At 35.5% G+C, this 14,978-nt stretch overlaps 1 protein-coding gene across 3 annotated transcripts in view; it reads right to left on the bottom strand.

The window, feature by feature from the left end:
- The window catches only part of PDE10A (phosphodiesterase 10A), a 350,481-nt gene that overhangs the window by 48,742 nt on the left and 286,761 nt on the right, over positions 1-14,978 (bottom strand). For all 3 annotated transcript variants that reach the window (XM_064648955.1, XM_064648954.1, XM_064648956.1), the window contains exons 4-5: positions 9,923-10,043; positions 7,957-8,006 (exon numbers count right to left, since the gene is read on the bottom strand). In XM_064648955.1, the coding sequence (XP_064505025.1) occupies positions 7,957-8,006; positions 9,923-10,043 (171 nt within the window). The remainder of the gene's footprint in view (positions 1-7,956; positions 8,007-9,922; positions 10,044-14,978) is intronic.

The following is a 14,978-nucleotide window of genomic DNA, read 5'->3' as shown; positions in this document are numbered from 1 at the left end:
TGTTCTTCTTGTCATGCTGTCATAACTTGGCACCACAGTTGGTTTTTCTAGTGAAAATCTAATTCTTGACAGAGGAAGTAGATTAAAATCCCAGTAAAAGAAAACATTAGGAGTAGCAACAACTGTCATAACTCAATAGCCTCAGCAACTCCTGACAGATATTCTCACAGCAGTAAGAAAGTACCTATAGTTTTCAACGATTTCAGTCTTTGGCTCTTCTGATGAAGAGGTCAACTACAGGTATAATTGATGCTATTTTTCTAGTGGCTGCTGGTGTGTAGTCTGTTGGAATCCAGCACAACACCAAATCCTAACTCACAAAAACTAGAAACCATTCAACTAACTGTATCGAGTTTGGCACAGCTGGATTTAAACAGTAAATATGTATTGCCCATTATTTCACAAACTGTTGTTTCTTTTTTTTCTTATAACTTCTTATAACTAAGTAAATGACAATCACTTACTGATTTTACTGACAAACTGATTTTTCTAAAATTTCTTTGCAGAAGAGAAGTCTGGATAGAAAACAGGTTTAATGATTGGAATGAAGGTTAAAGTACACGTGACAAGCATTCCACTAACAAACTGTTTCGGTGGTCTGGGTGACTGGATCCTGATCTAGCTTCTTTCACAGCATAATTTGTTAATAAAACTGGCCCTAAAAATGCTTTATGGAAAATAATTTATTATTCAACTGACATTAAATGAAAGCCTTAATACTAAAGCATTGCTATGGGATTTGATGCTTGGGGGGAAAAAAAAACCAAAACATTAAAGAGAAATGGAAATTGAGCAAGCTGATATTAAGTGAGCTTAATGGCTTTTGCTGCTCACATCCAATAGATTTTTACTCTTGGTAAAGGACAACCCAAATGTAAGACCACACAGCCTCATGATAAAATTATCTATAGATAGTTATAAAGGCTGTTTTAGGCCTTTTTAAGGCCAGGTTTTTTAGCAGGAATAAAGCTCATCACAGTAAGCAATGATGACCAAGACAACCAAGCAAACAGAAATAATTTGGAAAGCATTCACAGCCCAAAACCTTGGATTTATAAACTGGTTAACTTGAAGTAGTATCCCAATACTACCATGTTAAAATCATGTCCTGAGTTTAAACAGAAGTGCAGCAATCTGACTGCATGAAGCACACAGGTATAAAAGAAGGAAAAACTCCATCAGCAACTACCACCATTGTTTATAAAAACTTATTTCCTTCATGATAACTGACAGTGTACTTAACAGATTTGCATTTTTAACCTACATATTATGTACTAACATTGGATACTTGTGAAATGAAGACGATGCACGAATATGCTGTAAAACTATTAGCAGTTGGGCTTGGGGGTTTTTTATGTTTTCATCCTTCTGAATGGTATTCATTTTTAACTGCACTTCACTTCTGGAAATTTTCCAATTGATTTACACAACTGAAAAACACCACGAGAGCTATATCAGTTCATTGACACAGAAAATCAAGCTGACATACCTCTCTTCCATCCCTTCCATTTTAAGGCATGGTCAACTAAGCATTTTTCTGAAAAACGTTTGGCCAAGTATGTCTCAAACACGCCTTCAGGGATGAGGATCCCTGAGCTTTCACAGGCAACAGACTGTGGTGCTTCAGTACAGCCACAACTGAGGAAGTTTTCCCAATGCTAATTCAAGCACACTTCTTCTTGCCCTACACACCATAGGTATGGAGATTATTCCCTTCCTCTCTGCCTTATCCAGACATATCTTCATCCCTCAACTTTCTTTTCTTTAGACTAAGTAAAATCAGTTCTTTTCTTTTCTGACCATTCTCCCTCCTCTCTCCTGAACTCACTTCATCTCCTCCATTTTTATTTCTTTTTTAAAGTGCAGTTCTTAAGCCAGCCATATTATTACATTTGGGGTGTTAGTAGTGGACAGAGGAACAGGAAAATTACTTTACACCAAAGCTAGAGTTCTCTGTCTGCTACGTATGACAGTGTAATTTTTTTGATACAGGAATGATAATGCTGACTCATGTTTACCTTTAAATTCATTGCAAACCCCAGAATCCCAGGATCTTTCCTAAAGTCATCAGGTGCCCTACACAGAGAGAGGCAATCCATGGAAAGCCCAGCACTTGTCCTAGCTGAATCATTGTCTGGTTTCTTCTGACCATTTTCCCAAGACCATTTTGAGTTCTAATCCATCCCTACAAAGACATCTGCAGTTCTATATTCTTTCTTCATCCATGCATTAATGAATATATTGAGCAAAACCAAACATCTGGATAAATCAGTGTAGAGTTATACAAAATAACCTCTGATTCTGATAGTGAATCACAAACAACTAGTCTCTGTATAGTTTTCTAAAAAATTCTACATTCTACCTATAGTATATATTAATGTACACAGAGACTGGGGAACAAGATGCTGGAAAGCAGTGCCATGGAAAGGGACCTGGGGGTCCTGGTTGATGTCAAGTTGAATATGAGTCAGCAGTGCCCTGGCAGCCACGAGGGCCAACTGTGTCCTGGGGGGCATCTGGTAAAGCATCGCCAGCTGGTCAAGGGAGGGGATTGTCCCGCTCTGCTCTGCACTGGTGTGGCCTCACCTTGAATATTGTAGCAGTTTTGGGTGTCACAGTATAGGAAAGATACAAATCTCCAAAAGAATGTCCAAAAGAGAGCTAAAAAGATAGTGAAGGGCCTGCAGGGGAAGAGTACAAGGAGCAGCTGAGGTCACTTGATCTGTTCAGCCTAGAGAAAAGGAGACTGAGGGGAGACCTCATTGCAGCCTACAACTTCCTCACAAGGGAAAGCAGAGGGGCAGGCACCAATCTCTTCTCTGTGGTGACCAGTGACAGGACACAAGGGAATGACATGAAGTTGAGTCAGGGGAGGTTTAGGTTGGATATTAGAAAAAGGTTCTTTCCCCAGAGAGTGGTTGGGCAGTGGAACAGGCTTCCCAGGGAAGTGGTCACAGCATTAAGCCTGACAGAGATCAGGAAGTGTTTGGACAGTGTTCTCAGTCACACAGTGTGACTCTTTGGATGGTTCCGTGCAGAGCCAGGAGTCGGACTTTGATGATCCTAGTCTCTTCCAACTCAGGATATTCTATGATTCTATATTCATCATAACCACATTCCACAAATCCATTTACCTGAATATTAAATGAAACAAGATCAAAATTTCACTAAAATACATTTTGACAGTTATTTATCTTATTTCTTTCAGCTTGATAATTTATTAACTCAAACTCAGACACTGTAAATCATCAACAACTTTCACTCTCTGCTAACTATTCACTAACAAATAAGAAAGCAATAGATATCTTCCACTTATATAAAAAGAATACATGATGTTAGAATCGATTCAAGGAAAAAGACCAAAGTTTTCTGAATTGACTTGCAGCTAGAAGGTTTTCGCCTGGAAACATGTTTAAAAGCCTCAGATTCCAGAGAAAATGTCTACACATTCAAAATACACCTTAGCCTGGTACAAAAACCTGAGACATCAATCAGTAGATGTTTTTTCCTGGGTTCTTAACAATTCAAATCACCCACTCCATAAACTCAGTAGGTGGCACTGCACATCAAGCTGCAACAACTTCTGCATGACCAGAAATTCTAGAATGGCTTAATAAAATACACCCTGAAACACAGAGTATGTGCACATATTTGTGGCCTCACATAATTATTTCTTACAATAAAGCTATTGGAAATTTCTCTCTGAAGCAAGGATAATCTGTTTGTCAACACAATTTGCAATTTCAGGAACCAAGTAACATAAGACCTAGTAAAAAAAAACTACTTTAAGTGTATGCCTATTAAAATTTGAAATCATAGATCTTTACATAGGAATCACAATGTAATCATGAGGCAAATTACTCATACAAGTAAAAACTGTAGACAAGAAGTATCTGAAGAATCAGTTAATATAATACTACATTAGAAACTCTCTAGCTGTGATAAGTGTTTTAGACATATTGCCTTGTAAAGATGTCAGCTTCTGGGCTTAAATCCATGCCCAGCTAGCATGATATTTAGGCAATTGATTTACACACATACTCTCCAATATGGGGATTTCAGTAAATCCTTTAAGTCATGTTTGAAGATGGTATTTAATTAAGGTCTTAACAGGAGAATTATTAACTATATATTCATCCCCAGAAGGAATAAAACAGAAAACCTAAATAAAGGTAAGTTGTTTGCTGGGGAATTGTGAAACATTCCTGTTTGATTTGGAAGCATTTCTGCTGTCCGGTATATAGTATTTGTAAAATCACTGTTATGTATCTTAAGAATAAATAATGTTATTTGCATAACTACAGTAACCCATGGACAAAGATAATTCCTTAGATATGGAAAAAGTTCAAAGACCAGAGGCAGTATCTGGTCAGATCACTTGACCCTGATGAAGACATTGTATTGCTTTTAGTACCTAAGTACCTTGCAGTGTGTTCTACTATATATATATATATATATAGTATAGACAAAATCAGATGCTTGTACTCAGGGCAACTTTATAGGGAAAGAAGGAGCTGGGCTTGCCAGTGGTGTTTCCGTGCTAGAGGGCAATCATTTGAAAAGCAGAATCATACCATCAGAACTCTCTTAGTAAGGAGGGCAATGAGTGCTAGTGCTTCCAAGCAATTTGAACAAACCAGAAGGCTACTAAAATAACTGAACTGGCCACACTCATTTGGGCACCAATTCTGAGTAATACTTGCACGAAGAAATACAGTGTAATCTGCAATTGATGTGCCATCTTCCATTTCAAGAAAATTCACTCAAGTAAGGATTCTGAAGGCATTCGACCCGAACTGTCAGTCAGAAGTTACCTTTCCATTATGCTGTTACCCAACTCTAATACAAGTCAAAATATAGTTTGTAAACCTCAAGAGAGAGAAAGAAAATAAGGCCACAAAGATACTTCATATATGCACAGGTATTTTAACAAACTTACTTTTGTGCTGTTTAACGCCAAAGAAATTTTTTCTAAAACATTGTCATCCTTTAAAGCCAGTGTATCATCTGTATTTTGCAAAACAAAAATGACTGGCTAATCTGATTTTAATTCACATCACACAAATTTTCTTTCAGTTCTAATATAGTTTTTATGTAAAGAAAGTGCTGCCCATATTAAAAACTGCGCCAAAGAAAGATTTACAACACATTAGTAACCCATGAAAAAAGCAATTTGCAATGATAAAGGAATATTAAGAAATAATAGCACACACTATGTAGTAATCATTTACTAATTTTAGTTTTGTAAATATATAGGATTTTTGTAAAAGGAAATTATCTTCTATCCTAATTAGAGACTCATTATTTAATCTAGACTAAAGTTAGTTATGGAAATCTCATATTGCAAAAACATTCCTTTGCTGAAATTAACACAAGTCAAATTTGGATTTATTTAACCAATCAAAATTATACCCATACATATTTAAAGCAGGAGCTGAAATGAAGTAGAGTTAATGCGTTTGCTTCAGTTTTGATCCTAAGTTCCCTTGCAGAATATAGTTAGAACACACATCACTAAACATTAGAAAACCATTTGGCAGAAAGTAGTTATCTGCTTGTTAACAGGATTCCTCCATTCTCACACAATACCCTCCCAATACTTAATTCTCAAAAAGACATACACTACTCCTAACTGGATAACAAGTAGATTTACATATATTACAAAACTCTATGTAATAATTAATACTATATTAATATTTATTTTTATTTTTCAAGCTAACAAACAAAAACTCAAATGTTAAATTTCCTTGGGGGGGAGGTGTGGGAGGTGGGGGGGAATTTTGCTTAGCTTGCAAAATTTATGTTACAAACCAAGCATCAAGAAATTAAGTCACCAAAAAGCAGAAGCAATTCTTCAACACATGGTCATAGATATTCAGAAACTACTTTGTCAAGGGTAATCGTAGGGTTTTTAAAAAAGTTTTGAAATTTCAGCTTAAAGAATTAGCTCATTTCTGCTTTAGCTATGCACAGTCTTTTTGTTCTCATTTTAAAAAGAAATTTAATAAAAATAAATAAAAACACATTGCTGGTATTTGTTGGGGAATGGTTAATCTCACTTGGATACATCTTTTAAATTTAATATTCAAGAGGCAAGAGATATCTAACTTAATTTCCAATGACAATTTCTTATAAGAAGTAGGCTAATGCATTACCATTTAGTTACAAGACTACAAACACGAGTCTGGCCCAAAGCCTACTAAAGTGAATGGAAAATCTCACACTAACTTCAAAGGACTTGGGATCAGTCCCTATAATAACTACATGAAGAACATTCCATTTTGGGTGATGCAGCTGCATAGCAGTGGTTAATAAAGTCAATGTGTGTTTTCAGTGGTTGGAACTTTTTTCATGAAAGAGTTATACTGGGATACTGGGAAGCAAATAGATTCATCTGCCTAATAGGCTATTAAAAAAAAAAGAAAAAAAGAAAAAGCAGAAGGTCATATAGTACCCAGGCCCTCAGGGTATCAGAAGGCTTGGAGTAATCCCATATTATGCCACACTAATCTAAAGGGAAAAACCTCACCATAGTAAGAATTCTCCAGGTCTCAGCCCAAAAGTTATTTTTACTGTAATCTTTTACAAGGCTTTTAGAGATGAGCATGCTCAGCTGGTAGGCACTGGCATCCAAACTGGCCAGCACTGCATTCAGAACGGATGGTTGCACTTCCTGCAGGCTCTTGCCTCTGACAGCAGGAGGAAGCTTTTCAGTGACTGTTTGCATTACCCCCTACCCAGGACAATGGATGCTTACACCTACTAATGAGAATCAAAGATTGCATTCATAAAGGAAGAACATGTTTCTTAAATTATATTTCTGACGGAAAAGGTTATTTAAAAATATATGTTACTTATATACGTAACAGAACTCATTCATAGAAGACACAATTATTGAATAATAGATTATCTTTATTATTAAATAATCATATAAAAAAATGCAAAAACACATTTCCATTTTTTATAGGAAATTTCTGTATGAGCCTTCTTCCACATCAAGTAACCTGCAGGTTTGTTCATCTTCAATCCTGTTTCCATTATTTCGAAAATGTAATTTTTACCCTTTTTTCTGAATTCTATTATTTCATAAAGAGCAAAGGAAATTGGCTAATGGACTATACAAGAATAAACTATTAAAACTGGCTGTGCAAAGTGAGGAAACAAAAACAATGAGAAACATATTTTCCTCTCTAGTCACTGCTTGTTTCTTGAACCAATGAAAGACATAAAATTTCCGACAAATTGTGATTTTTTAGTTGATGGAACTGACTGAAGTAATAAACTGCGTTTCCCTTTTTATAGCCATTCAAAGTAACTACAAAGTCTTGTATCATGGCAACTGTACAAATTAATCTGGACAGAAAAAATGTAATGCATTCTAACAAGGTTCAAATAAAAAAAGAGCAAATGTGGGATTCACTGTTATTTGAAATATTACATTGGAAACTAATTTCATTCATAAATTTTAAATGTATCATTTCTTTTATGCTAACCAAAATCCACATCTGAAATCTACATTATCTCACTATCAAGTTGCAGCTGACAATTAACAGAAGACCTGGTAACATCTTAAAAAAAATCATGGAGATAATTAGATGCAAAGAATAGGTTATGCTGACAGTAAATCCAAGTAAAGATTTCTGTTTCTTAAAGACAATTAATATTGGGACTAAATCAGTTAAGCTGCTACAGTCAGAGAAATAACAGCACTACTGCCAAATCTTTAAAAAAAAATAAAAGGCCAAGGATCTAAATGCAGAGAACATTTTTTTCATTACCACTATGTTCCATAAACATCTAATTTACAGAAATAAAGACAAGATAAATGTAAAATTCAGCACTCAGATAATATTTCCTGCTAAGTGACATGCAAAAGAATATAAAAACATCATTATCAACTTGAAAAAAACACTTGTAACTCTCCAGAAAAGCAGCATCTTAATCCAGTATACTTACATTATTGCATTCTCCCAGGAAATACAGTGCAAATCCATCAGCTTTTGTAGCTGCCAAAGCAATAAGAAAATAAATAATTGTACTCACAGGGGTAAATCAAACTTAAAAAACATCTCTGAAGTGAAACCACAGATTCAATTCCATTTAGGACAAATGTCTAAAATTCTAAAGCTTAAGGTCAACTGCTGTGTCCCTTGAAACTTTCCAGACTCTACAGTTAGAGGTACTAACACATAATTCTTCTTTTCTCAATTTTTATTTACTAACTAAAAGTTCCTTAGAAACAACTTCTTTATATATCTTATTCATACTCCAAAGCCTAAGGTCTGTAAATTCAAATTAATTCATACAACAGTATAGGATTAACATAAAAATACAATAATATTATCAGCCAGATACAATTATAATTTCTACAACTAAAATAAAAGGTAGTTATAAATTCTAAGGAATATTTGTCCCTGCCTTAAAACAGAAAAGCACAGGAAAATGAGGAGTTGCAAATATTGCCACAAAAATGTGTTTCCAAACAGTTTGTTTTCTGCATCTCCCCCATATTAAAAACACTGACACGCACCAGAAAGTTTATAGTCATCAGAATTTTGCCAGATTCAAATTGTTCTATGAAACAGGGTAAAGTCAAGCTCCTTCAACTCTCAAAAGTTTGAAGTCAACCAACCATCGTAAATCACTGCTCAAATGAAAACTCTCAAAATTGGAACAGGATATAGAAGACAATGTTTTTCACTTTACACAACAGACTTTGAGCATGTATTTCTCTTTCCAAGAGTTATTAAACATTCTAACCAGTAAAAGAACATATCTGGTACCTATTTTTTGTGAATGAACACAAGAATCCATTTAGTACTTTCCAGGGGAGAAATTATACTCGTGTGAAATCAAATCAAATGGCTTTCTTCTTTTCTTTGACAAAAGGAAAAAAGTCCCACTGTGTAGTTACTTGCTCATTGTTAACTGCACAACACCAGTAAGAGTTGAGGGCATGGTAATTTGCATTCAGATTTTAAATCCTTCAGCTGTAGTATGTATTTTGAGCTACAAGGCAAATGAGCACTGTAAAGGAAATATATAAATAAAAAAAACCCCTCATCTGCTTTACAAAAGGAAAACAATTGTAAAACATAAGCACTCTGTCTTGTCAATTCTCTCTTGCTGTGTATTAACAAAATGCAGTTTGATTTGCTGTCAGTTGGACATCAATATCCAAATACTAATTTAAGCAAAACCAGTAAACAGAAGTGGTCCTCTTAAAAGATTATATGTATAAAATAGAACTATTATTCATCATTACAAAATTATAAAGTAGCAGGGACAGTAAAATCTTTTTAAAGAGCTGACTGAAAGTTATATTATCAAAGCTACTGTGATACTTCCTATTAAAGTCTGAGCACATCCACTTTGGCTAAAAAGAAGCTGAATTACACTTCTATTGTTATTGAGATTTTTGTTTTGGCTTGTTTTTTTTTTTTTAACTTTTGACCATATGTACTATTATCTTACCACAAAAGTTATTTACATCAGACAGGAAAAAAATTAAACAAATTAGTTTGAGATCACACAAAAGATATGCCTTCTTGCAGCAACATTTCAGTTTTGTTTCAAAAGGAGTTTCAGTATGCAATGATATTGCCAGTAGATTTTTATTTTTTTTACTTTCAATATTGACATCGCAACACCATCATAACCAGAATAGAATATTCTTTGGCTCATTTAACAGGAGACTCTAATTTCACAATTAGCTATGCAACTGTTTCCAAAGATGACATTCACTTAAGTGCAGTTAAGGATTCACTGAGGGACAGAAGGTGAAGTAAGTTCATACTGAGGGAACATCCAATGAGAACACCGTTATCCCTCCATACCTTTCTTTATTAATTAAATCACATAAGAAATGTGCTGTGCACTGATCCTAAGTAACAGCTCAGAGACATCTGATTCTTTTTCTTACCTATTTTAATAATGCTGCTCAGTTCATACAGAAGCAGTTGGTTATCTCCTCCTGTATCCAGGCGCTGTTCTATATAGCTGTTCAATTCATACACTACACCTTGCATATTCGTATCCTGGTACTATGGAAACAAAGATGAGAAGAACATTTTAGAATAACTCAGATGTAATTTGCACGTTTAAAACATACAAAACCATTAAAAATAATATGTTAAGATTTCAATACTGAGTCAATCAGAACTGTCCTAATCCAGCTGGCGGAAGAACAAGGTCACTGCTAAGCAAGAGACACAGCACTCCACACTGTGCTCCATTAGACATTTGTACATTTGTTTAAAGAGTATTGAGAACACCACTGAGCAATTATGAATTGCCTAAACTGGGCCAGGGTCATGTACAATGTCTCAAGAAGAAACTAAGAGATATGAAAATTATAAGGTAAGTAGACTTCAACTTCTTCCTTTTAAGCTCCCGGTTCACCATGAAAGGAAACAAGCAGCTGCCTTAGCTAGCATCTTCCACCTCAAATTCATGAGCCAAAAGACAGAACTGTGCCAAGCGCCAGAGCTTTCAGGTGGTAGCTCAGGGAGCTCAGTGTTTCAAATACAGCAATCATTAACACCAACAAAGTGAAGGACAAAAATCACACGAGCTGAAATCATGCTAGCTACTGTGGCTCCATAGGCATTTGTTTCAACTGACAATGGCAGACACAAATCAAATCTGTTGGCAGATTACAAATCAGTTAGGATGCTTAGATAGGAGCCATGGGGTTCTGGTTGCTGGAACGATGGAACAGCATGACATGGTTAAAATCTCAGGAAAGGAGATGCAGCTTCCCTTCAGGGGCCCAGCTGCATTTGTTTATCCATTTCCCGAGTTCTGAAACCAAGTCCTGAAGGGCTGATAAAACTGGCAGTAAATGTGTATGTGTAGCATGACAGCATCACGAGCAATAGTTTCACAGAAAGCAATCCTTGGCACTGAATAAAGATTCATGACACATTAAAGTGTCACATGTACAGGTTTACCCAAATTTATAGACAGAGAAGATCTAGAGAGATATTGAGCAGAGTTACATATATGCACATAAACATGGCAATGGTGGGTAGATTGTGGCACTCTGAACATTCATGGCATTTTCCATTAGTAGTTTATATTAGTCTATATTAAATTTGGCTCTGAAGTATGAAGGAGCGGGAGAATAAGTCTTAGTCTTTCAATCAACCTTAATTTGTTTAAACATCACCAGCTTAATTTTTAGTTTAAGCAATTTACTGCATCACTGAGTTCAATAAGTAGTTGACCATATTACTTTCTTCAGTTACCACATTACCAGTTTTGGGCAGGATAATAAATCTTTACTCAGTGCCAAGGATTGCTTTCTGTGGAACTATTGCTCGAGATGCTGTCATGTTACACATACACATTTATTGCCAGTTTTATCAGCCCTTCAGGACTTGGATTAAGCACATAATTTACACAATATATTCCGTGCAATAACTTTTATTCCCTCTATTATTTTCATGCATTTCTACGTACAACACATTATGTCATTAATACAGAGGATATAGCCATATATATATTCAGGATACATTTTTCTGCTTCATCTCAGAAAATCCAAAAAAACTCCATAAATAAAAAAACCAAGTGCTTGTTGGATAATATGAATTCCCAATTTCTTTAAATTAAGCAGATCTCAATCTTGACTTCAAAATGGTTCCCAAGAATATACAGTCTTTGCCAAGACCCCTTCTTAATCTATTGCTTCACATGGATGTATTAGAAAATTTGAGACCTAGGGTGCCCAAAATATTTTCAGTGTATAACAAACCTGACACTTAATAATTCTTTCTATAAAAAATGATGTGATGATTATAAATTTTGACAGTAGTGTAAGGTCACACTGCATAAATGCATAAACTGCTGCAAGTCTTGAGTTTACGATACAGCATGCCATCACCAATATTAGCACCATATGGCAGCTGGCAAGCTTCCATTGACTGCCCTCTGTTGTGTCCCACATTTACTACTGTTGGATTATTCAAAGGGAGAAAACAATAGCATAGTTTCATGAAAGTGTAGCTTTTATACTTATGATATAGCCATAAGTAGTCATATAACAAGAAAATGGTGAACAAGACTCTATACTATTCATACATGTTAACCCACATCTGCAAAAGTATGTGTAGCCTAATGCAACAACAGGTGATCATGCACACATGCACACAAAGCCTTTATCATGTGGAATAATGCCTTCTCAGAACTTGGAAATGACTACATATCTCCTCACCTGCGATGAACAGTCAGGATTTAAATCAAATCTTCAAAGATTAAAGCTAATACGTAATGAGAACACATCATCAAAACGAGCGCATTGGCATAACGGCCGTGGCAGAATCACCGCTCTCCCTGTAATCAAGCAGTAGTTTTGCGTGCATGGTAATTACATAACAACCTATGTGCCCTTGATGCTCACCTCTGCAACATATGCTTGCAAATGTTTTGTAAGCAGGGCAAACCATTGCATGCAACCACACTACTAAAACGATGGTAGCTACGTAATACATGTAGTTGTTACAATGGTAGATTTCTGCTGCTGACAATATGTGGATCCATAATTGGCCAGATGAATACAATTTGTCCAGATTCACAATTAAGTACTTCTATCACTTAGATCAATCATCAACAAAGAATTACTTCATCATGCTATGAAATGGTTTTCTTTTTATTACAGTAGAATGAAAGAGATTTTTTATTTGGTTCTAGACATTTTAGATTGGATAACCAATGTGGTTGAAAAGCCACAATAGTCTTTATGAAATCATGTATTTAAACACTGAATAAGTCCTCAGCAAACCTTGGTACAAGCACTATTCATTGTGGTTGCTAACACAGACTTGTGCATATGTGGTGTAAAACTTATTTCAGGAAAGTAACTCCTCAAAAAAATTAAACATACTTGATGGAAAAGGAGTATTTATATATCTATAAACACTATTGTAAGGAGTAAGTACTGTTTCTTAATTTGCTATGGTAGTTCAGTTTGCAATTTACATTGTTCAAACTCATCAACTTTTCCTTAATTCATTTTTCTCATTGCTAATTTCCTTCTATTTGTGTGGTTACAAGTAATTTTGCGTATTTATTGTAAAATTCGGAATTTCAGTGACGTTATGTAAAATAATTCAAGTGGATTAAAAACTAGTTTAGCACTATCATACCAGTATCATATTTCTAGTAGCTATATATATTTTAAAGCTATAAAAATGAGCTAACAATTAAGAAGGGAAATCCTGTTATAAATATTCATGTTAAAATTTATAAATATGAAAGATGGATGTTTTATGGGATTTATATAAAAATATTTCTATGGTTTTTTGTCTTTAGAATATTGTGGTCTTTGAATATTGTCTTCTGTGCAACAGAAAACAACAACCCATGACAGGTGATACAAGAATAATGTTGTCACTTAGGACTATACAAGGACTCTTAGAACATAAACATGAAAGAAGATACTGAAATATCATAGAGTGAGTTGAATTTTAAGCATTCATTCTAAACAAGTAAGCCACATGGAAAAACTAATATTCAAGGACACAATTTAATACCTAAAGTAAATTTTATATACAACAAACAGAAACAAACTTTAATTTCCATGTTTTGATGCTTGTAAGGTAGCTGTGCCAGGGGCATTTTATGCTTCTCTAGAAAAAAAGCCCTTCTGCTGCAACAAAAAGCACAAGGTCAGTGAGTGCCAGCATAATCCAGAAGTTGATCTGTTTCCTCTGTATCTTCTTAAAATGTCTCCTGAATAGCAATGAGAAGAGCAAGTTTCTATTTAATACTTACTTCCTACTACAGAGCTCTTTCTCCAGATCAACAATTGCCTGGTTCTGCAACACAGTCTGGTCCTTTTACAGACCTCATAGCATATGACCTTATTGCAGACTAGAGTTAGAATAAACAAGGAGCACAAATTCCACTTAATGTGGAGAGGATTGGCCAGACGTATTTTTGGGGATGCAGAATTTCAACGGATGAGGAGAAGAAAAAAACCTCAGAACTGTGAGAGTCGCAGGAAGATCCATATGAAGTATGGATCTTCATAAGCAGTGCTATCCCAGGTTTCCCCTAGGCTGTGCCAGAGGAGCTGGGAGGTGGGGAGGTGAGGGGCACTGCCTGGCTCTCACCATTGTGCAGGCTGCCTGGCAGGAGTGTGCAATAAGAACACTAGCAGTGCTGAGTGAGCCAATGTTATACGTGTTGTATTCAGTGCTACCCTATCCAATTGCAACATACTCTATAGATGTCAGAGGGGCCACACCATGAATAGACGTAGGGACACTTGAAACTGCGGTCATAAATTTAATCTGAGACATGTAAGCAAACAAGCAAGCGAGCAAGCAAGAAAGAACAATAACAAAAAAAAAAAGGATCTGTTGGGGCAAAAAGAGGCTCTTGTAGAGAGCCTCAATTGTTGAAGGGTGGTAAATCACTAAGAATAAAGGATGTACGTAGGCCAAGGACATTGTATATAGACACAGGAGCTTAAAACACCTATTCTCTCTGGTTACATCACTTAGTATTTCAGACAACCAGCTTCTTCAAACCACCTAAATTCATCTGCCAATGGCAGCGTCAAGACCTGCCGATAATGAATTCAAGGGATTCTGCACAACATTTTACATAAAACAATGTCCTTAGGCAGGGACTGGATTTTACCACAAATATGAGAGTCATAGGATTCAAAATGTGACAACAACCCGTAGCCAAGCTTCTTTGGTCAACTCTTTAAAACTGACAGCTTCTCTCTTCTCTATGAAGCACACTACAGAACACAGACAACTGCTGAACTAAAAACAACCAAAATCTCCTGATAAACTTACAGCCAACACAAGTTTTCTTTCCTATAAAACTATAGTCCTGGCAACAAGAGTCATAAGGCCAATGCATTTAAAGATGAACTAAAAAAACCCTTCAAATAAAAAAAGAGGAGCATTTGTTTGCAGTCTTAATGGTCTGAATATTTACTTAACATTTGATTTGAGATGTCA

Source organism: Pseudopipra pipra, chromosome 3 (assembly GCF_036250125.1).
Source record: "Pseudopipra pipra isolate bDixPip1 chromosome 3, bDixPip1.hap1, whole genome shotgun sequence".
NCBI classification, from domain to species: Eukaryota; Metazoa; Chordata; class Aves; order Passeriformes; family Pipridae; genus Pseudopipra; species Pseudopipra pipra.
The sequence above is the reverse complement of the archived record's forward strand: the minus strand, read 5'-3'. Positions and strand labels throughout refer to the sequence as shown.